This window comes from Erpetoichthys calabaricus, chromosome 10 (genome assembly GCF_900747795.2).
Source record: "Erpetoichthys calabaricus chromosome 10, fErpCal1.3, whole genome shotgun sequence".
Lineage (NCBI taxonomy): Eukaryota > Metazoa > Chordata > Cladistia > Polypteriformes > Polypteridae > Erpetoichthys > Erpetoichthys calabaricus.
In genome coordinates, this window is record NC_041403.2 from 113137336 (window position 1) to 113162673 (window position 25338).

The 25338-nt window shown below is 38.8% G+C and overlaps 1 protein-coding gene across 2 annotated transcripts in view; it reads right to left on the reverse strand.

Annotated features, from left to right (window-relative positions):
- LOC114659314 (collagen alpha-1(XIV) chain) overlaps window positions 1–25338 on the reverse strand; it is a 306226-nt gene that overhangs the window by 100419 nt on the left and 180469 nt on the right. For both annotated transcript variants that reach the window (XM_051932843.1, XM_028811737.2), the window contains exons 23-25: window positions 21307–21363; window positions 5098–5136; window positions 4543–4681 (exon numbers count right to left, since the gene is read on the reverse strand). In XM_051932843.1, the coding sequence (XP_051788803.1) occupies window positions 4543–4681; window positions 5098–5136; window positions 21307–21363 (235 nt within the window). The remainder of the gene's footprint in view (window positions 1–4542; window positions 4682–5097; window positions 5137–21306; window positions 21364–25338) is intronic.

Sequence of the window (25338 nt, forward strand, 5' to 3'; positions counted from 1 at the left end):
TGTTTGGATTTTGTTTTGATTGGTTTAAATTTAACAGAAGTACTAATCACTTTCTGCACTTACTCCTTGCTGCATGTGTATCTCCTTATTTGCGTGGCTCATCTCGGTTGACTATCAACAGTGTTGGGTCCAAGAGGTTCCCGAAGCAGCAAAGGAGTGTGGAGAAAACCCAGACAATTACAGCGCCACACTGGCAGCTGCCTTTTACAATTTTACGAGCTGCCTTTGCCTTTAAGATTTAGTCTCCTACTTGTTACTTATAACCTTAAATTAATCTTTAAATCGAAGACATGCTGCTGTCATTGCAGATGTAGAACTGAGTATCAACTGCTTTTTGAATGATCTGGGAACTTGAAACTTGTCACACAGTGAGTGAAGCACATCAGAAAAATCTGAGAAACTAAAGTGGGATATATTAAATGTTCCCATGCTCACCTTATATCACTGCGATCACCCTTGCCTGTTACCCCTTATCACAGGATTAGCTCATCTGAAGATGTAAAAAATATGGAACAAGGATAAAAGTAAGGCGGAGAGTCCTCAAAACTGGCCTGTCTCCATATATGTGGAATGTTTGATCACTTTAAAAGAAGTTGGATGAACTATTACATGTCATGGCGAGTTACAGAGAGTTAAGATACTATGGTTTTGTTTATTGCAAGGACAAGCTTAAACTTCTTATTTCAGATGCTATTTTAATGCTGTATGGAGTGGAAAAGGCAGGAGGGGACTGCAAATAAGTGAATGTGCAATTGTAAAAAAGCCAGGATATTACAATTAAAACTGTGCTTTTAACTGTTTCAAAAAATATGTTATCAGTTACTGAAATACTGAGTAAATGTGTCCATGTTAATGCCTCTACATATAATTTACATCATCCTACTTAATGTTTATTAACTTAGGAACAGAAATTATTTACTCTTACCTAATGTTATATTGAATGCATCTTTCTGACCCTAGAATGCTGTTGACTCAACCAGGGGGACATTGGAATGAACTCAAGTAACACATTGGATTTGTGAACACAGCAAGTTGGACTTACTCTGTTTGAATGCCAGTGCCTTTAAATGTAAACTTTCCACCTATAAGCCTAAGAGTGGCAGAATCAACTTTCTTATTCAAGCAATAAGTTCTTAATTGTGTTTAGGTGGATGTTATTTGTTTATTATATACACACAAACACATTATATATACTGTAGAATTAGCTCGGACCTCAGACAGACACAGAACACACAAGTTCCAAAACACACACGTTATTTTCTTCTTTATTTTACAGCACCACACACAGTGCACCAATCAGCTAGAACACCTCAGTCCTTTCCTTTTCCCTCTCTTTCTTTATTCTTCTTTTATCCTGCAGCCTCCACTCCTCTCCCGCAAGCTCTGTCCTCTGCCTCCTGACTCTGGCTCTCTGAATGGAGTGAGACGGCCTCTTTTATAACGCACCCGGAAATGCTCCAGGTGCTCTCTGATCATCTTTCAGCAACACTTCCAGGTGTGGTGGAAGTGCTGCATGGGAAACCAGATCCTCTTCTGGCAGCACTTCCAGTTGTGGCATAAGTGCTGCAGTGCAAGGCTCTGGAGCTGTCCAGGCACCCCCTGTCACTGGCCACGGGCCCCAGCAGGGTTAAGCTTCCAAGCTCCAAGTCCGTGGCCCTGATGCCATCCAGGGGGGCAGCCCTCTCATGTTCCAGGGTAGGTACTGCTGTTGACATGACCTCTCCCCCGGTCCTCTGATCAGAAGGGTATCCCGACCGTCTGCCATAATACATATACATATATACACATTCACACACACATATATATATATATATATATATATATATATATTACTAGGGGGCTCTGCCCCCTGCTCACTTCACTCGCCAAACCCCGAGCTGGCGCTACGCACTAGCCACTTCGCGGCTCTATTGCTCGCGTATGGGGAAGCGAATGTACAATTTAAACAGATTGTTAATTTCATGGGAATTGTTACATATGCATAATAGACATAACTATTTTACATTACAGCGAGTAATTAACCCTAGTAAAAAATAGTAAAATGTAATAAATTGAAAGAAAATTATGTTTCATGTTGTATTAGAGGTATTAGTTGCATTATACGTTTTTGTTCTGTTCGGCTTTGAAGTTAACATGCAAATACTTTTTAAACTTACACTTTTACTGTAAAACTTCAGTAAAAACAATATTTGGGATTAAAATTTCGTCAATATCGCATTGAATTTTGATTCAGTTTGGAGTTACATTGTGACAATGCAATGTATAACTGCCCTTGAGTGAATATCGTTTCTAGCTCTCGAATAAATAAACCAACTTTTTCGAATGTTTATCCCTGTGATTTGTCAATTGTCATAGCAAAAGCTTCATGGGAAACTGTAAACGTTTTAAAATGAATGGCATATCAAGACCTCCTTTGGTTTCTAATGTTATCCGCGAATAGGTAGAACATTACCTTTTTTGTTGCCTGTTAAAATTTTACTTGTCAGAATTGTTCGACCAATTTTGAATACAACTAATCTTGTCATATTACATAGCCCATCACTCATACATAAATTACGCAATAACATTATGATACATCCTTCTTTCAACAGTAATTTAGCCGGTGGAAGACCGGACGGTGTTAACGGTTGTAGATATTCTACAGGATATTGTAAGTTGATGTTTTCATCTTCCGCACTATCTCCAGAAACTGCTTCAGCATAGTCTATTGAAATGCATTTAATCAATTGGCCCTGTAACCAGTCGACAATTTTCACATTAATTCATTTGATTTCATCGTTTCTCGGTACTAGGATTGCCAGTGTACTCATTTCTTCTGTTGATAACCCTTCAGGATGAAATGCTTCAATAAGATTTGGACATAATAAGCCTTCTTTTATTGGGAGCTTAAAGTGAGGAAAACGTAAATATTTATAAGAGCTGAGAGCGCAGGAACTGTGTCTGTCAAAAGCTTTTCTACGAATGAGAGCTGAGAGGACCGTAGGCATGGGCTGTTAAGCTGAAATGGTTGAGAGAGGAGGGCAGGACTTGAAAAAATCTCCTGGTAATAGTCTCATCTCGCAGAACTTGATAAAATCTATTGGCAATAGTCTCGTTTAAAAATTTTCTTTTATAATATATATATATATACAGTATATATACAGTATATATATATATATATATATATATATATATATATATACACATACATATACTGTATGTGCAAAATTCGATGTGAACTCAAAAGTAGTGCATTGCGTGTATTTGGTTTGCAAACACTTTAAACAAATAAGGTGCTTTTTAACAGCAGTATTCCCTTTACATAGTATCAGTTAAAATATTTCTTGTAAATCTCAACTTAAACATTAATGTAATCAAATCAAATATAAAACCAAAGGTATTTGCCACTGCCAGGGCATTTCATGATTTGTACCCCCTGTCAGTCCTCCCAGGTGAACCTTGCCATAGGTGCACCAGTTACACGAATGTGTTCAGCATAAAGATCAGCTGGGGAATGATCAGCTGATGCTGGTACCTCACTTTCGTTTTCTATCTACATCTCCAGATCACTTGCATCAAAATCGGAGTCCGACAAATCAGAGTCTGATTCAATGATAAAATGAAAAAAGTCATCCAGGGATTATTTTGCTTTGAGCATTCACTTTGGTATCTCTCCACATGCCATTTAAGAAGCTGTTTCACTACTTATGCACACACAGGGAATCGAGGTCAAATCAACAAAGCTGACTTTCTTTATAGCAAAAGTGTATCGAAAAGCGCTGTAACAAGAAGATCAGTAATTTCTATTAATTTGTAGCGAGACTGAGGCTTTCAAAATAATAATAATAAAAAAAACTGTATTAAACTGCGATAAAATAATTGTCAGCGTTAATTAATGCGTCAACGTGATAATAACGCATTAACTTGCCTAGCCCTAATATATATTTTTATATATATATATATATATATATATATATATATATATATATATATATATATATATATAATTTGAACTTGCCTAATTATCAAAAATTTGGATATGATGCCAGGGTAGGTTTCAGCTCTCATGATCTACACATAAATTTAGCAGTTTTGAGAATATTATGTTGTATTAAGAGTTTACTGTGAATAATGAGACAACCCATATAAAGTAGCTAATGAATATGTAATTATGTTCTGTTTATAACAAAGTATCTATAATGCCATTTCTCTACGGAAGGAAATTTTAAAAGAAAATCTTCCTCTGGATGTAAAGATCTAGCCATTGAACCCTATAATTTTTAACCTAAACAGTCATGTATATGCAGATAGAAGCATGTATAGTAAAACATTCACATTATTATTGTTTTTGTACTTCTATGACACTCATTTGTCTGTTTTTTAGGAATTAGCAGTGATACTAAGTAGAGCAGATCTACCACTTTTTCTTAAAGAGTTACTGTATGTATTGGCATTATAACTGCTAGTTATAGAATGAACAAATAACTTTGTCAAAATATAGTTAAAAAAAAAAAGAGTTAAAAAGTTTTAGTCATCAATTGTTGAAGAGACTGAAAATCTGACCTTGTGTTCTGTGTTAGCTGAATATCTTTGTGAATTGTAAAAGCTGGGGATCCAGTGAAAACAAAAGGCTCCACTGACACACCGTCAACAGAGAAGTGCTCTGCTCTGGTTAGTCCAAAGGCTTGCATCATATCAAATGCTGAAAAGGTAAAAGAACATACCTCCTTTAACGTCATCCACTTATCACTTAATGTCTCAGTTTTCAACATCCAGAACCATTCTTATCAAGAAACAGTATAGATATCAGAACATAAGTTTTACTTTCATGGACAGTTATAATTAAAACATTATAATGCTTCATAAAATCTTGGTGTTGGTGAAGGTTGCTTGCAGGTTTCTCCCTGTCATTTAAGTTTCTGTTTTCCTGCATACTTTAAAATTGTCAAACATTTTGTGTCAGCACATTATCACATATGGAAAGTCACAATACACAAGCAAATAGTAATCTATTGTCTTCTGGCAATGGTATAGGATACAAATAATTGCACTCATTTCAGCATTTATGCAAAACAAAACAAACACAACAAAAAAAATAACAAATGACTAAGGCCATACCTTTAACTAAGGACTTTCGGACAGTGATCTCTGGACAAACTAGTGAGAGAATCAAAACAAAAATATATTAAATAGGATTAATGTAATTTCTGCTATCTATCAGTCTGAGTACATTTGTTATACAGACCTTTTACTTTATGCTTTGAGGAGTGACTGAAGTGAATAAGAGGTGAATTGTAATGGAAGGCACAAGCACAAAAGGCAGAAATTAAACCGGAAATCAGGAATTAAAACAAAATAGTCTTACTGGAGTATAAAACAGGCAAATAAAGAAAAAATGAATGATCATTGTCTTAGGCCTTACTAAACTGTTTGCTTATTTGTTCTTTGTCTAAATACTGTACCTGCTGAACCTGGTATCTTTTAGGCCTTCTAGTACTTCCACATTATAACTGGTGGCTTTCCTACTACCAACGCAGGCTTCTTACTTTAACCTGGAACTTTAACCCTTTCCACTACTGTTTACCAAGAGGTGCTAAAATTAATGCCTTTCCAGTAGAGCACCTCCAGACCCGTGCAGAAATGATCCCCTACTTTCAGCACTAAGCTCCATTGGATAAAAGTGAGCACTTTACAGCATTTTTAATATAATTTAATACTGCCCTCAAAACCAAACACTGCTGAACCTCAATGGGTATTATATGGTGAATAAAACACATTTACAGAAGCAGGTTTATCTGAGCACTCAGCTTAATCACTGAGATGTGCAGATATGTGGATGTCATCCTTACAAGTTGAATTGAAAGAAGTTCATAGTGTGTTGTACTACTGCTCCTAAAAACTTTGTTTTTTGGTTACTACTAAGGAGCATTGCTGGAATTATTAATAATTTTTTTCCCTTTAAAGGTTGTTTTCTTTTTGCTTTTTTTCACCTGCACGAGAGCAAAAATAGTAGAGTATTTGGGGAAGCATTTTGAAAGACACTTGTTACTTGTACTTGTTCTTGTTGTGAATGGACAGCTGGGGACTTTTCCTGGCCAGTAGGCCATCATAGTGGAAGGACAGAAAAAACCCCCTGGGTTGCAGCAGCACCTTGGATCTCTGCAGGGCTCCATGGGAGTTGAAGTCTGGCACAGCCCTGTTGGGTTCTGTGGCAGATGCTAGGGGAAGCTGAAGAGCCTTACTTTGGGCTCTCACTACACCTGGGAGTGATTCCAGACCTCCATAATGTGCCACCTAGAGCACTCAGAGGTGCAGCTTAAAAAGAGCTGCCTGCTTTCACTCCGGGAGCCAGAGTCATGGAGGAAGAGGAAGAAGCTTGCTGGGAGGAGGCGGAAGGGAAGGCAGAAGAAGAAAAGACAGAAGACAATGTGCTTGGTGCATTAGTTGTGTTTATTGTGCTTTGGACTGTGCACTGTGCTGGGAGGAGTGGAACCAAGAAAGAAAAGTGTTTCCCACAAAAAAAAAAAAGACTCGTGTATTCTAGACTTGTGCCTGTGTCTGTTGTGTCCGGTCTTAGGGAGCTAGCATGCCCCTTGTAGTCACATTGTTATTCAAAACTAGAGTCAGTGACGCATGGTTGAGCAAAAACCAGTAGCTGAAACCAGCAAATCTTAAAGTAAATAACTGCCGTTGAAGCGTCAAATAGTTTAGTAACAGTGATTCCTTATTTGGAAGAGGTTACAGTATTTTTTTTCTTCTTCTTCGTCTTTTCCCACTTAAATGTGTGGTCAATGTGCTTGATAAACCTTTTCCAAACTGGATGAAGTTAAGGTATTTAAAGTATAATTGGAGCACCATATTGCACTGTAAAAGATACACTACTCTAGTACAAAACAAGGGCATACACATCCATTCCTTGGGAAAAAAAAATTAAGTAAAGGTAGGCAAGTTTTCTCGGTAAGAAGGATGGCTTGGAGAAGTCAGTCTACCTTGAAGTCTATGTCTGCAGGAGATGCCAGCTAATCAAGAAGCTCAGGCGAGGATGAGTTGGTTGGTCTGCATTGTAGTACAGAATTGTTGGCCCTGGCCCAGGTGTCCTTTAGAGAGATAGTGTGCACCCCTAAAGTGGCGTGGGAAGAGACTCCAGACCAGACAGGTAGAGATAGGTGGGATATGGTCACAGTGCACATGGAAAGGGTGCACACAGTCCAGGGCATCAAATCCACAATTGAAAGTGTCAAATCATTTTCAGGTCCTTGCACAGTTGGATGGTGTCTCTGAAAACTCTGAGGTTGTAGGCAGGCATGAGGAGCCCCAACTAACCATCTCAAAACCAGTCTCCAGAAAGAAACAGGTTGTGATAATGGGGAACTCAGTCATTATGGGGACTGAAGCTCCACAGACAAGAGAGTCTTGCATGAAGTGTTGCCATCCAGATGACAGGTGGGAGACCTCCCTGTAAAGGTTGATAAGCTCTTGGCCAGAGCAGGGGTGATTCCAGTTGTCAATATCAATGTTGGAAGAAAGGCAGGCTATCAATTCTACAATCCAAATTTAAAGAGTTAGGCGTCAGGCCGAGGAGCAGAACTGACAAGGTAGCTATCTCCAAAGTTCTCAAAGGAGAATAGAATAGAAAGCTTAACGCTTGGCTCAAATCTTGGTGTAGGATAAAAGGGTATAGGTTTATGGGGCATTGGGACACTTTTTGGAACAACTGGGACCTGTTCCACCGGGTCAGATTTGATGTGAACCACAGGGACACCAATGTGTTGGGGAGGTGTATGAGTAGGTTAGTCGAGGATGGCTAAAACTTAAGAATGGAGGGACAGGGAGTTTAGGACAGTCTAGTGATAGAACTGTATATGCTGGAGACAAACGATGGTGTAAAAATAGTACCATAGTAATGCAAATTCTAACCCAAGTGCAAAAGTAAAATAAGTGTCACATCAAAATATGTAACTTGCCTTAATGCTAGAAATATCTAAAATAAAAAAAGATGAATTGGAATTGTTTGTATCTCTGCATAATTATAATACAATAGCAGCAACAGAAACTTGGCTAAATAACAAAAGTGGGGATGAGTATAACATAGATGGGTATGTATTTTAAGGAAGGATAGACAGAACAGAAAAGGAGGAGGGTTGCCAATTATGTAAAACAGAATTTAAATTCAAGTCTTCTTCAGTAGGATGAGTCACATCTTAGTGAGGATATCTGGAAAGCATTAAGGAAAGAGGCCTTATTTAGGTGCATGCTACAGACCCCCCATTGCAACCAGTAATGTCAATATGCATCCTTTCAACAATATTGAAAAACAAGTTTACAGAGGGATATTATAGTCACATGGGACTTTAACTTCTCAAATATTAACTGGACTAACTAGCAAATAGTTGAGTACAAGAGCAGGAGTTTATAGATATAATCAGTGACGGTTTTTAACACAGTATGTCTAGAAGCCTGTCAGGAAGCCTGTCTAGATTCAGTATTTTGTAATAACCAGGACAGAATTGAGGATGTATAGGTGATGGAACCTGTAGGGTCTAGTGACAATAATATAATTCAGTTTTCCATGTTTTGCCAGAGCACAGATGCAAAGACTAAAACTGTTAAGTTTAACTTTGGTCAGATAATTATGAACTGATGCAAAAACTGGAATTAGTAGGAAAAATTTAAAAACTTAGCAGTAGGCACCTACTGAAATAAAAAAAGCAGCAAAGGATAAAAAAAGTGTATTGTAGGGTGTAGGAGAGCATGAGGGCAGCCATTAAAAGAGATATCAGGAAGGATAAAAGGAAGTTAGAGAGGAATATTACATATAAGCCAAAAGATGACCCAAAAGGATTCTTTCAATATTTTAGTAGAAACAGAACAGTCAAGGAAGATGTGAAGTATATCAGGAATAGTAAAAAAAATATATATATATATATCCAGACAGTGAAATAGCAAATACTCTAAACTTGCATTTTACTGCAGCTCGTTCAAAATAAAGCAGTAAAAACTTAACCAAAAAAAATCTGAGCACCAGTCTTAATATTGTTATTGTCTTTGTTTGTATCCTTAACAATTAATTTTAATATACTCTTAATCATATACAGTATAGAGTTCTGAAAAATCTTGCTGCTTCTTCTGTTTTGGAGAGCTCATTCAGTTATAATCTCAATTGTTATCTTAGATCCTTGAACAATGCTCTTTAATTTTAACAGCCAATAACAAAGAACTTGGGAAGCAGTTTTTATCTGTTATGCTCTAAAAATTAGGAATGCTTTACTGCTGGACTTATGCTGTGCTAATACCATGGACACATTTAAAAAATGTTTAAAAAAGCACTTTGTTATTTTCTCTTTCCATCTTTTCCCTGGTTATAAAAGATTTTAATAGGTACTGAAATAAATATTTTCATTAATAAATATAATATTATATTATAATTACCATATATACTCACATATAAGTCGGGTCTTGAAAAAAAAGGCAGTGTGTTCCGTGGTTACTCTCTCAGTTAAGCATTAGCATATCATAATCTCTTGGTCCAATAGCGTGAGTTTTCCGCATTCGACTTATACGACCGACATTATAAAATACCAGAAATTATACGGTAAAATCAAGCCCTGACTTATACGTGGGAGAACTTGAGCATATACGGTGATAACTACTACTTTGCTCTGTTTTTCCTTCCGGATTTATGTGGTGGTATCTTGCACTACTCTCATCTTATCAAAACATGCTGTAGCCTCCATTGACTTTAGAAGGAATGCAGAAACTCCAAGAATTGATGAGATGTACTGAATCTATGTTGTTGCCCTGGCTTAAATTTATTTCTTATTTATTCAACCTAATGGTTCTTTTTTATAAATAGCTTCATATTATGTTATTAAATAAGTTCGGAGTTTTGTTCTGTATGTATTGTATTTGTTTAATATGGTATGATTTATTAATTATTATTCACTATTGCATTATACTATGATTTTGTTTTGTCTGCCCTAGCCCATGTATGTAGTGCCCAGGAAGGAGGGGCAACTTTCCAAGCTGTATAAAAGGAAAGGACAAGCTTGAGGTTTTTTGAAACTTCTGCATTTGTTGGGATTCTAAATTTTTGCTATTCTTAATTGTGTAATGTTATGCAGTATATTAACTGGAGTTTATTTAATGCTATTTTTGTTATATACTTTCTGTTACTAATTTATTATAATGATTCAAAAGGAATTTCACTATGCCCTTTGGGAAAAAAAAAAACTTTTTTTCCTCTCTACATGATTTATTTGATATATTTTGACTCTAAAAGCTTTTGCCCCATTCAGGGCCAGTGTGAACCAAAGCATTCCATTTGAATTGGGGTTAGGGTTTCTGGGTGATGCCAAACCCACCATCATGTCACTACTGAAGGACCTCACTCTATATATTGTGAAGGTAGGAGTGAATATTCAGTGGAAACTGCTGTTGTAGTGAGAAATTGATTTGACCTCTTGAATTGTTTACATGTGTTTTTAAATTTGTATTACTGGAGTGTGGATTTAGATTTGTTACTGTTGGTTGCCTTGTTAGGTAAAATGCTTTTTGATTTGAAGACCCCAGATTTCAGCCTCACATTGCAAACTTAATACTATTTGGCAAATCCTGTCTGGCCTTGCACACACCATTTTTGTAATCTTGTAAAAAAACTGAAAGTCTTAACTTTAATTTCTAAAATGAAACCCTCTACTTGTTCATTAGACCCAGTTCCAACAAAACTAGGAAAAGGCTCAATGGATGTTCTGGAAGCACTCATTCTTAGCATTATCAATAGCTCGTTACTGAATGGTGCCACTCCTGATGCACTGAAAGTGTCAGTTATCAGACCCAGTTATACGTGTACCCTTTTGTGAAATGTTTTATTTGATTATTTGGACTTCATTCTTCACAAATTATACACTTCATGTCAAAATTTTGTCATTAGTACTATAAAATAAAAAAAGTTTCTGTTTCAAGAATATGTTCAACATTTCTTGCCTCGCATTTCCTGTCATCCTACATTTACCCAAATCATTGCTGACACGGAACACACACGAAATGCATGTGTTCCAAATAACAATATATTATTTACCCTATTCAACTCCAGGCACCTCACACTGAAATAAACAAGACTTGAGCTGGGAGAACTTTTTGCCTGACTTGAGTTGTGGCGGCGGGGGGATGGGATAGCAGTCTGCTTGCTGTTTGTGCTGATCGACACATTCACAAAACAAAAGACACTAATGGAGAGGTGTGAAGGAATTTAACATGGCCCGGAATTACAAGTTTATTTATAGACTCTAGGGATTCTAGTGTTAATAATTATAGACCCATTTCAAATATACCCTTTTTCTCTAAAATACTTGGAACATCAGTTGGCAATCAGCTTCAGTCTCACTTTACACATCACAATTTATTTGAGAAATTTCACTCTGGCTTCTGCACAGGTCATAGTTCAGAAATGGCACTAACACATGCTGTAAATGACATTCTGATATCCTCTGATGAAGGAAATTCTACTGAAATTATGTTGTTAGATTTAGGTGCAGTGCATGACACCACTGATGATTAATTCATTGCATTCATTCATTCATTCATTACTACACAGGTTGGAAAATGACATTGGGCTCACAGACATTGACATAGCCCTGGTTTTGTTATTAGGTAGGGCCTCCAAAGGCAAATTAGTCCCACATGAGGGGTCAGACAAAAAGCTATTCACAGCGCCTAATGAAGCAAAGCTACAAATTTAAAAAGAATATGAGGTTACCAGGCATCCTCCTATTACCAAGCCTGGGAGGAGTTCATGCAGGTGAGCGCCTGGCAGCCAGGCCCACCACAGGGCCTGGTCGAGCACAGTCCAAAATTGAAATGTGGGACTGTCCTCCTATGGGCCCAACCACCTGCAGGAGGGATAGAGGTTGGGTACAAATTGATCAGGGCAGCAATCAGAGGCAGAGGACTTGGCAGACTGGAATTCAGACACACAAAATGACTCATGGGATGTTACCTCTCTTAGGAGGAAGGAGCTGGAGTTGGTGGGTGAGGCAGAGTGCCATCAGCTACATATATAGTAGTTGCGCTCATGTCCACCCACTCACTTGGTTCTGGAACCAAACCCCTCAAAAGAGGCTGGGCTCTCCTTTACTCTGGAGTTGCCCAGGGAGAAAGGCGTTAGAAATTTGGGGGTTTCATATTGAGTCCCTGCCTAGTCAAAACCATGCTGGAGTTTGTCTCAAACAATGAGATGGCTGCCTCTGTACTGTTGAAGGTCATGTAGAGGAGGAATCTGACAGCCATATGTGCGTATACACCAAATGTCAGTTTGGAGTACTGGGCCTTCTTGGAGTGCCTGGAAGTGAGACTCAAAGAGTTTCTGGCAAACTATCTGGGAACTCAGAAAGGGAAGGCAGGGCTTTATCCAGGCTGTTCTTAGCAAGGGTGGAGAAGTGTTGACCCAGACTGAGGATGTTGTCTGGTAGTAGATGGAACACTTTGAGAAACTCCCAAACCTAATGGACACACTCTCGGTGGATTATTCGCAAATCATCCTTTACCAATGTGACTCCCAGATGGTGACTATGCATCCCTGCCATCAGCTCCACCCTCAGATGGTGTTTTCAGCACCATCCTGGATCCTGGAGCAGAGCAGTTAACAGACACATATTTCTAGAAAAATTAAACTGTTAATGAAAAAATAAACCTGCTGTACACTATATGATAGTAATATGCTTACACTCAATTTAAACTATTCTCTTTTTTTCTGTTTTAGTTGATCATGGTAAAGGTGCTGCCTTGAAGACTAATAAATGCCTTGCAACATTCATACAATTGTTTGTTGTTACCGAAATTGCTAAAGAAGCCTCAAAATCTAGATTTTTATTTACTTCATAAATTTTAATCACTAATATTCAATTCCTGCGGTGGGTTGGCACCTGCCCGGGATTGGTTCCTGCCTTGTGCCCTGTGTTGGCTGGGATTGGCTCCAGCAGACCCCCGTGACCCTGTGTTCGGATTCAGCGGGTTGGAAAATGGATGAATGGATGGATGTTCAATTCTGCCATTACATTGTTTGGCACTGAAAGTCTTTTGGTTTCTTCTGGGTTTTAAAATACTACTCAACCATAAAATTGAGCATCAAGAAATTAAAATAATAATTATAGATATTGAATAATGGAGAAAAAATATTGTGATTAAATTTTTGTCCATATCACTCCACCCTATGCAATAGTTGAAAAACATCATGTACTGATAGGAAAAACATTGTGCAGCTTTTGGAAATTTCCTCATACACAGAATGGGCCTTCCTTAGAAATATTTTCTGATTCCTGATTAGTAGGGTGTGATTTTTTTTTGTGTTTTCACCTCCAAAGTACTCTCTTTTTGGGGAAATAAAATCAGCAACAATTATGGACTTCACAAAAATTCCTTTGCTGTCATGTTGGAAAGAAATGTGTAAACAAACTGGATGCACCTGAACTCACTATAGTGGCTGAAATTAAAGAGATTGTGCATAGAGCACCTGTTGCCTGGAAGCTTCAACAGTCACAGCCTTATGGAAGAGAGGCAAAGGGAAGAGTACTGTTAAAAAAAACTTGGCTAGAATTTGCCAGAAGTCATTTTGGAGAGACTGAAGTCAGCTGGAAGAAGGGTCTAATAGTCCAATGAGACTAAAATAGAGCATTTTGATCATTGGACTAAATATATTTGACCTAATCTCAACTCTGCACATTATCAAAAACACATCATCTCCGCTGTGAAGCATGGTGGTACAAGCTTCATGCTGTGGAGAGGCTTCTCTGCAGTAGGCCCTGGAAGACTTATGAGGATAGATAGTAAAATGAATTGATCAAATTACAGGGAAATCCTGATGCAATCAACATGAAACCTGAACCTTGAGAGAAGATGTTTTCCAAAATTTAAATGACCCCAAACATGAAGCCAAAGATATAGAGGAATTAATTTAGATCACTATGCCGAGATCTGACAATAAAGAGTATTTTTCTGTTAATCAAAGTCCAAAAAGCCAAATTAAATCCAGTGTGATTCAATATTGTATAATAATAAAATATGAAATTTCAAATGAGGTGAATACTTTTTATAGTCACTATATATTACTGTATAATCACCAGATACTATAATTTTTAAGCAACTTCTGGATTCTAAATGTACTGTGCTCTGCTGCTTCTCCACTGCTATCAGATAAGTATTGCTAAGTATCATGCTAAAATACTCTTGTGACAAACTCCTTCATATTAAACAGTTTCTCCAGAGCAAATGGTCTGACTGGAATATCCTAAAAGACAATGGTATTTTTGTAGCACCCGAAATATGCACATCACGGGTCAGGTCACCGCCACCACCGGGCCTGCGAATGAATTGCATTTAACTAATATTGCATTGTTTAATTCGAGATCTCTTAATGGCAAAGCATTGGTGCTGTCAGAATTCATCATTGATACCAAACTTAATTTGTTGTGCTTAACAGAGACCTGGCAAAAACCAAATGAATTTACGTCTCTCACAGAGGCAACACCACCTGGTTACACTTTCCTCACAGAGCCTCGTAGCTCAAGACAAGGTGGAGGACTTGCAGTAATTGTCAGAATGGAATTAAACATCAAAAGAATCCCAATTGACTGTCCATTGTTTTTCGAGTGTCTGGCTCTTAAACTAATAACGGAATCAGGTCCTGTCTTACTCATTGTTCTTTATCGTCCTCCAAAATACAATGCATCCTTCTTATCTGATCTGACTGAACTATTAACGCACTTAAGTTCCTTTTCCCAGAGAGTCATTCTTCTTGGTGATTTCAACATCCATATTGACATCCCCACATCTAAACTGAGAAATGAATTCCTATCCTTACTGGACTGTTTTGACTTGGTGCAGCATGTTGATTTTCCCACCCACTCTGGCGGTCATATATTGGATCTGATCTGTACATCTGGATTATCTGTTGCCAACACTTACAGCACTGATTTGGGCCTCTCTGACCATAAAGCAGTACTTTCACTGTCTCATTACCTCTCTCTCCTCTTACCTGTAAACGACAAATTTCTTACAGAAACCTTAAAAATATCTGTCTCTCTGTTCTTCCTGGATCCATTTCTGATCTTTTACTGTCTTCACCTACTCCATCAACACTAGATAGTCTTGTTGACCACTATAACTCAGCCCTTCATTTAGCATTAGATAAAACAGCTCCTTTAAAACATAAGGAGGTTTCCTTTAAGTGTTCAGCTTAATGGTATAATTCAGAATTGCGATCTATGAAAGCAGCTGGCCGATGTCTTGAGAGAATGTCACGTAAGTCTGGCCTCACCGTGCACATCCAGGCTTTCTCTGACCACCAAAGAGTTTACAGACAAGCACTAACTGTTGCCAAGAACACCCATTATGGCAGAATAATAGAAAGTGGCCATGATAACCCAAGGGTTTTGTTCTCTGTAGTTAATAAACTACTCCAACCCGCATCTGGCCCAACTACCTCTTCTACTGAAGTCTGTGAGAAATTCTAAGATCTAAATAATTCAACTAACATAAATACATAAATACATCATCTGTTTATATCTTTCCCTGTTTTCCCACACCATCCAGCTCCTTCTCTAAGTTCTCACCAGTCAGATCTGCTTTTGTTAATGACCTGCTTTGTAAGATGAGGCCGACTACTTGTGTACTGGACCCCATCCCCAGAACACTACTTAAATCCTGTCTTCATGCTATAATCCTGACTATTACAACAATAATAAACTCATCCCTTGACACTGGCTTTTTCCCACTCACTTTTAAAACTGCTTCTGTAACCCCAATGTTAAAAAAGTCCGGTCTTGATGCTGACAATCTTAACAATTTTCGGCCTATTTCCCACTTACCTTTTCTGTCAAAAACTTGAGCGTGTTGTAGCTTCCCAACTCACCAACTACTTAACTTCTAATAATTTGATGGAACCCTTTCAGTCTGGTTTCAGGACGTAGCACAGCTGTGAAACTGCTCTGCTACGGGTAACCAATGATTTGCTTATGGCAGCAGACTCTGGAAGAACCAGTATATTAATTCTGTTTGACCTCAGTGCAGCATTTGACACTGTCAGACATGACATTCTACTGTCCAGAATATCCATGCTGGGTATCTCTGGCACTGCCCTCCAGTGGTTTAAGTCCTATCTGACTGATAGGCAAGAGTTTGTTAGTCTTGGCAACAGCAGGTTCAGCACAGCGCCAGTCATACAAGGAGTTCCACAGGGCTCTGTCCTCGGTCCTCTGCTTTTCTGTATTTATATGCTTCCCCTTGGCCATATTATTCGTAGCTTTGGACTGGGTTATCATTTTTATGCAGACAATACTCAACTCTATTTCAATGTTGAAAGTGCAACTTCATCAGAGCTTTCTCAGCTCACAACCTGCCTTAGTGAAATTAAAACCTGGATGGAGCAGAACTGCAACAAAACTGAACTTCTGCAAATTGGGACTAAAGTGCAACTTAATAAAATGAGCTCCTTCCCAGTCAATCTTGGCAGTGATCTCATCAGTCCTGCCTCTACTGCAAAGAACCTTGGTGTCAGTTTTGATTCCTCCCTTTCTTATTCCGCCCACATAAATCACATTAAGAAACTTTCTTACTTTCACCTCCGTAACATATCACCTGTTCGCTCCTTCCTCTCCTTTTCTAACGCTGAGAAACTTGTCCATGCTTTTATCACATCCCGCATCGATTATTGTAATTCCCTACTGGCAGATGCCCCTTCTAATCTTATATCACAGCTCCAGCTTATTCAAAACTTGGGTGCAAGAGTCCTTACACGGACCAGCAGCAGCGAGCACATAACACCCATTCTGCTTTGCCTTCACTGGCTCCCTGCGTTTTATAGAATTGAATATAAAATTCTACTAATAACCTACAAAGCCTTAAACGACCTTGTGTCAAACTACATCAGTGACCTTTTCCATCACTATGTGCCTGTCTGCCCACTAGGGTCCTCTGATTCTGGCAATCTTGTTGTGCCCCACACTAATCTACATTCCATGGGTGACAGGGCGTTCAGCTGTATAGCGCCCAGACTCTGGAATGACCTACTGAAATTAATCAGGTCAGCTGACTCCAAGAATCCATCCATCCATCCATCCATTTTCCAACCCGCTGAATCCAAACACAGGGTCACGGGGGTCTGCTGGAGCCAATCCCAGCCAACACAGGGCACAAGGCAGGAACCAATCCCGGGCAGGGTGCCAACCCACCGCAGAAGAATTCTTTTAAAAAACAACACAAAACTCATCTGTTCAGGAAGGCTTTTAGCTCTACCTGACTTTATTACCCTTCTTTCAGTTACCTCTATATGAAGATGCTCATGCAACATGTGTGTGTGCTAGATCAGCATTTCTCAACCTTTAAGTATTTGCGACCCGAGTTTTCATAACAGTTTTAATTGCACCCCCTAACATTTTTTTTAAACCCTAATAATATTTATTCCTATATTTTTTGCTGCCGAAGTTTAAAATTTTCCTACGAATAGAGAAATTACGCCACATATGGCAACAGTTTGAGAACTGCTGTGCTAGATCGTCAATTATGTTGTTTGTTAGGCTTGTCTCTGAATTACTATATTACTCTTCTTTATTTATTTATTTGCTGTAAATTCTTTCTTAAACTCTGTGAAGTGTTTGAATGCATTATTATTATTAAATTCTGTCTTGATTTTTACAAAATGAGTCTTGATAGCCATCACCTCTTGTTGGTATTTTGACATTTTGTGTTGAAAATATTATTACATCTGTGAACCAGTAATTCTAAACTTGACTATTTATAGCAAGGTAATTCATAATCAGGTAATATCCCCTATAACTTTCACATCTTTTCTTGCTTTTCTGATATTGTTAAACAATTGCATATCAAAATTATTATCTGTGCTTTGTAGGTGGTCTACCAGAGGCTAAATCATACCTGTAGCCTTGCAGCTTTCTGCTTCAACCTAAGTACTGTCATTAAGATGTAAGTTTTCTCTCTTTTCAAACAGACTCAAATTCTTTGTGTTATGTAAATGGACATCCAATGTCTGTCTGATTTTTCAGGTTTCTCCTAAGTCATGTGCATCTTTTATCCTTCTCTATATTCCAGACAGATTTATGGCACTGCTATAGCAATTATTTTGTTTATTTTCAACAAGGCAGAAAATTTTCAATCTGTTATTGATTCTATGTCTAGCTATTCCCTGTCACCTAGTGAACAAAGATATTTTTAATCCATCCATCCATCCATTATCCAACCCGCTATATCCTAACTATGGGGTCACGGGGGTCTGCTGGAGCCAAACCCAGCCAACACAGGGCGCAAGGCAAGAAACAAACCCCGGGCAGGGCGCCAGCCCACTGCAGGATATTTTTAATGTTGTTGTAAATATTATTGCAACTTATAAGGGCCAAGAGAGTTTTCACATGCAATTGTGCAGGCAGTTCTCACCGTCACCAGACGTGGTCACAACAGACATGCTATACTCTGCAATGAGTAAACTAACTACTGACCATCCCAGTGTTTACATCATGGTTTCTGATTACTTTAACCATGTTTCACCTTCCTGAACCCTCACCAATTTTTGTATCAATTTGTGGACTGCACAACAAGAAAGAAAGATCATGGTCTTGTTATATGCCAGTGTTAAACAGGCATATAACTCTTTAGGCCAATTGGACCATAATTTGGTACTCAAATTATGCTCATACCTGCATATAAACCCATTGTCCAGAGCCACCACCAGGACCATACAGATATGCAAAACGGAGGCTGAGGTGGCTCTGAAGGAACTGAAAACACTGACAGGTATATGCCCAGGACTATGGCCAAGACATTTAGGGAGTGAGCCACTATATCACAGAATACCTCATGGTTTTATGTGCATAACAAAGTCCCCGCTTAGACAGTGCACTGATTTCCAAACAGCAAGCCATGGATCACAAAAGACCTGAAAGCCCTACTAAATATGAAGAAAAGAGCCCTCAAGTCTGGAGATGAGGATGAAATTGAGCAGGTGCGGTCAGAACTGAAGTGAAGGAAAAGCCCACTACAGAGACAAACCTGAGCACAAGTTACAAGAAAACAACAAGAATAAAGTATGAAGAGGATGATGACTATCACTGGCTACAAGCAGGCACTTAAGCATGCAGAGGAAGGGAACAAGAACAGAGCTAATAAAGTGAACCAGTTCTTAAACAGCTTTGACTCATTATTGTCAGAACAGGCCTTCCTCAACACCGATAGCCTTTGTGAGCAAGCTGAGGAGGTTCCAAAATTCCAAATTTCATTTGCACCCTGTACCACTTTCTCCTACTTGTGGTCTCCAGCCCCCCTCCACTCCCTGGACAGTGTGTCGCTGCTGATCAAGTGAGGTAAGAGCTGGGAAAACTCTACATAAACAAAGCTTCAGGGCTGGATGATATCAGTTCCAGGGTGCTGAAATCATGTGCCAGCCAGCTTTGCAGGGTCCTTCATCATCTATTCGCCCATTCCCGGAATTTGCAGAAGGTTCCCCAGCTGTGAAAAAAATCCTGTGTGATCCAATTGCCAAATAAGGGATATTCTAATGGTCCCAAGGACTTCAGACCAGTTGCTCTTACTTCATACATCATGGCTTATCCTAAATCAGCTACAGCCCCTGGTTTAAGAACATCTGGATCCTCTGCAGTTTGCCTATCACACACATACAGGTGTGGAGGATGTTCTCATACACATGCTCCACACAGCCTACTCCCATCTGGATAAAGCCAGCACCACAGTCGGGGTCAAGTACTTTGAATTTTTCATTGCATTTAACACCGTTCTACCTCATTGACTGGGAAAAAAAATCTAAAGGCATTAAATCTTCAGGATCATGGACTACCTGGACAACAGACAGCAGTTTGTGAGGCTCACAGACTGTGTGTCAGAAATGGTGGTGTGTAATATTGGAGTACCTCAGGAAAATGTTCTGTCTCCCTTCCTCTGCACAAAAGACTTCCAGCACAATACCAGCGCTTGCCATCTACAGAAATTTTCAGACGACTTGTCCACCATAGGCTGGAGATGTTGCAGAGTACAAGAAAGTTGTGGAGGACTGTGTCTTGTGGTGCAGGGACAACAACCTGCAACTTAACCTCAGCAAGACAAAAGAACTGGTGATGGACTTCTGATGTTCCAAGAAGCCTCTGTTATTATTCAGAAGGAGGATGTGGAAGTGGTGCAGAGCTACAAGTACCTGGGGGTTCATAAACAACAAACTGAACTGGCCTGGCAACAAGGTAGAGCTGTACAGGAAGAGCCTGAGAAGACTGTACTTGCTAAGAAGACTCAGGTCTTTTGATGTGTGCAGAAAGCTGATGGAAATGTTCTACCAGACCATAATAGCCAGTGGGCTGCTCTACACTGCTGTCTTCTGGGGAACCAACCTAAGCACAAAAGAAGCACAATGCCTGAACAAACTTATGAGGAAAGTCTGCTCCATCACAACTTGAGAATCCTGGACACACTGGAAGCTGTTGTGGAAAAGAGGGTGATGGCAAAATTAGATGCCATCATGAAAAATCCCCTGCAATCCCTTTAACCATAGGCTCATTCCACCACAGTGTGCTAAGCAGCACCTCTGGAGGTATTTTCTGCCCCTGCTATCAGGCAATTCAATGCTTCCACCCGATGAACTTCATCCATCCATCCATTTTCCAACCCGCTGAATCCGAACACAGGGTCACGGGGGTCTGCTGGAGCCAATCCCAGCCAACACAGGGCACAAGGCAGGAAACAATCCCGGGCAGGGTGCCAACCCCCCGCAGACCCGATGAACTTGTTAAGTTTATTTATTTATTTAGGCTAAATTGTCTTTCCTGTGAGTCTATATTCTTGTTTTCCAGGTTTCTGCTGCTTTATGCATTTGAATTTCCCCCATGGGATTAATAAAGTTTTGTCTAATCTAAATTTTAAAACCTGGCATGCCTTAAACTTCTTGCCCTCTCCTTCCTTCATGTAAACAGTAACCTTTTCTTACGCCTTCCTAAGTTCTTATTGCTGCTTCCAGTTACCATACATTCTTTTTAAGAGTACCACTTTTAAATGTATTTTTAATACTGAAAGAATATTTTGGTGATGGCAGATTTCAGAATTTAGAAATGGTCTGATTGCTATTAGACTTGAGTGAAGAGGTATTTCTTTTTCAATTGACAAATTTCACATTAAGCGTTTTTAATGGTAAACAGTAAGTATTGTATATAAGGGATTTAAATGTATTATTTGAGCAGAATCATGAGGCATAATTATTTCCTAAGCGCACATAGTATTTTTAGTAAAACACAAGAATTAGGAGAACACTTTACTTTTACTTACTTTCATTGTTCTGTAGCTGGAATTTGGACACAGAGGGAGCTTTTGCAGGAGCTGCACCTTTGAAGGGGAAGAAAACATTAGGATATACACTAAGCACACAGCAAGTGTTTAGCTAGCATTCAGATTCTGAAACTAATCCCAATGTACCTTGGCAGTTTTTAAACATAATATGGAGTCTATATTTAAGAGCCCCCATTTTGCTGATTTCACTGATATTGTCAGGTCACTTTATCTTTGTGAAGACATTTTTTGGTAGCCTTCAGTTAGGCAGAGAAAGTTCAGTTCCTGTAGTCTGCTTCTATAACTCATATACTTTCATTTATTTTGACTTTATCCAGCACTGTTTTACCCTACTGAGATGAAGATATAATTATATACTTTATTCCAGACATAAAACATAAATGCACAATGCTGTATGTAACCCAGAATTTTATTTGCATTTTTTATTCTTATTTTATGCTGCCTTTGAATAGTCAACTGTTCATTTTTCACACACTGTACTTCCAGCTCCTAAATACCAAATATTATGTATAAGGCATATTTAACACTGTCCTTTTTACAAGTACAATTTAGATTAATTGATTTATTTTCATCTGTTCATCAACCTAATATAATATAAAATGTGAATGTTACAAGTAAAATAAAATTTGAGATGGCAGTTTGTGGTAGCTAAAAGCAATCACTTCAGCAGTGCAGCGGTCAAGAGACGCTCCTTGTAGCACATGGTCTCTAGAGCACCCTTCCCACATTGATTAAATGTTTATGTCATGCAATGGTTTCATGTTTACTCAGAAAGCAGGAAATTACAAATTATTAGAACAACAGAATGCACTGTAAATGTTTAATGCCTAGGATTTGGTGTCATATGAATTTTTCAGGTGTGTTCCAAATCGTAACCTCAGATCCTCAACTGAGTGTCTCCTTAGAATTCCAAGAGCAAAACTTAAAAGAAGTGGTGAGGCGGCCCTCTGCTGTTATGCACCTAAAATCTGGAATAGCCTGCCAGTAGGAATTCGCCAGGCTAATACAGTGGAGCACTTTAAAAAACTACTGAAAACACATTATTTTAACATGGCCTTCCCATAACTTCACTGTAATTTATTCCTGATACTCTGTATATTCAATTCATTATAATAACTATTCATTCAAAATCTGTACTAACCCCTACTCTCTCTTCTGTTTCCTTTTCCGATGTCCCGTTGGTGGTGGCGTGCGCCACCACCATCTACCCAAAGCACCATGATGTTCCAACAATGATGGATGGATTAAAAGCCAGAAGTCTGTATGACCATCGGCATCAAGTGACTCCGTGAAAAACCCGAACTACAAAGAGGACCATTTCATTTATGTTAGGTAGAATGCCCAGAGGGGACTGGGCGGTCTCGTGGCCTGGAACCCCTACAGATTTTATTTTTTTCTCCAGCCTTCTGGAGTTTTTTTTTGTTTTTTCTGTCCACCCTGGCCATCGGACCTTACTCCTTTCTATGTTAACTAATGTTGTCTTATTTTAATTTCTTATTTTGTCTTTTATTTTTCTTCTCTTCATTATGTAAAGCACTTTGAGCTACTTTTTGTATGAAAATGTGCTATATAAATAAATGTTGTTGTTGTTGTTCAGTATGCCCACTATTGGTCTGAGTAAGCTCACCACCAAGTGCTGATCAGTTGCCAGCTTAACACATCTCTTTACCAGAATGCCCAGAACAAACAGACTTAAAATATATGATATGACTATGTTGGTTGGATCAAAAAGCCACAACTTTTTACCTTTGTTTCTGTTGATTTTATTTTCAAACTTCTAGGAATGGCTGCAGAAATTTGTAGGTTTTTCTTTCATTTAATTTATTCACTTTTGTTCATCAAACCCCAAGCCAATGCTTTGTTTGCAAATGCTGTGTCCAGAAAATAAATGGACAATGACTACAGTGGCTTGACTGGATGCAAACTGAGTCACTAGTTCTCTAAAAGAATTACAAGAGATTGCAGAATGGGGGGCTTATAGCAGATATTTTTGGTGGAGACTTGCAAATAGATAATTGGCACTGGGCATGAGAGGAATTCCCTGGACTTTGGCATAGCTATGCCTTGTCCCCACCCATCAAAGCAACAAAGATGATCACTGACATGTAGCTTACCAAAATTTGGTACTTAGTACACTCATGAACCACCTCTGTTTCTGTGGGCAAAACATTTTTGTATATATTACATAATTAGCATAAAAACCAATAACTTCCCTTTTGAACTCAAATACAAATAGGGTATTTCTCTCAAGGTATGTCTAATTATATCCATATAAGTGCACACATCTCAAGGTATGACTATAGCATCAGTAAGAAGTGGGCTCTGAATCCACTGTGTTTTTAAAGACCAAATATTCTGTATTGTTTGGTGAATATAAGTAAATAACAATCATAATTTTGCCATCTGCAAATTAAAGTCTCATTGGGATGATCCTTACGGTTAACAGTGCAAATGTCAACTATACGGCATGCATTCAGGGACATATAATATACTAGAACATTAGAACAATCTAGAAGAGAACATGCCATTCAGCCCAACAAAGCTTGCTAGTTCAATCCACTTATCTATATATATAAAATCCCTATGTGCGTCCAGGTGTCCGTGTGTGGGTGTCTTCTGATGAAATGCGCATGCGCGGGGCACGGTGCGATGCGCGATATTACTGTCAGAGAAAGTTAGAGGCATTTTACGGAAATACAAACCAGTATTACTGCGAGAGGAAATTAAAGGTACACAATACAGTGACGCATATTACAGCTACATACAAGCCAGTATTACTGTCAGAGGAGATTAAAGGCATATTACCGACGCGCACGCCTGTATTACTGCCAGAGAAAATTAAAGGTATATTACGGATGTACAAGCCAGCGGACGTACAAGACGGTATCCTTCAATAAGGGCGTGCACAGGTATCCTTCAATAAGGGCGCGCACAAAAAGGCGAGCCTCAAAACGGCGACCTCAATTGGGCGCAGCGAATAAAGGTGCGCGTAAATAAAGATCTGCACCTTTGTTGCTCTTCACATATTCCAGAGCCATTTGAACTAAATTATCTATGAACGCCTTTATTCGCCGCGCTCAATTGAGGTCGCCCTTTTAAAGCTCACCTTTTTGTGCGCGCCCTTATTGAATAGAGCCGTACAAGACAGTATTACTGTCACAGAAAATTAAAGACACACAATACACGGCGGCAGCCCACGAAGAACGGTCAGCTCAGCAAGTAAACATCAACAAAAGAAAGGCTGAAAGAAAGAAAAATACGACCAACAAAAAGAATGAGGTCAAAGTCCCTTGCCATTTAATATAGACTGTTCCTACTAATGTTTATGCACTACTGTTCTAGCACCCGTTATTGTAACGGGCTAAATGACTAGTTTCTTCCATAAAAGCATCAAGTCGAGTTTTGAAAGTCCCTATGTTTTACTGTCTACCACACTACTTGGTAGCTTATTCTAAGTGTCTATTGTTCTTTGTGTTAAGTAAAACATCCTAATATTTGTGTGAAATTTACCCTTAACAAGTTTCCAGCTGTGTCCCCGTGTTCTTGATGAGCTCATTTTAAAATAACAGTCTCGATCCACTGGACTAATTCCCTTCATAATTTTAAACACTTCAATCATGTCACCTCTTAATCTTCATTTGCTTAAACTGTATAGGCTCAGCTCTTTTAATTTTTCCTCATAATTCAACCCCTGTAGTCCTGGAATCAGCCTAGTCGCACTTCTCTTGACCTTTTCTAGTTCTGTTATGTCCTTTTTATAGCCTGGAGACCAAAACTGCACACAGTACTCCAGATGAGGCCTCACCAGTGCATTATAAAGCTTGAGCAGAACATCCTTGGACTTGTACTGTACATACAGTATTGTGCTATATAACCTAACATGCTGTTAGCCTTCTTAATGGCTTCTGAACACTGTCTGGAAGTCGATAGCTCAGATTCCACTATGAACTTGTCCACTGGCCGGACCCCAACCCTGCCCATTTGCTGTGTTTTTGTGTAGTAGAGTGGTAG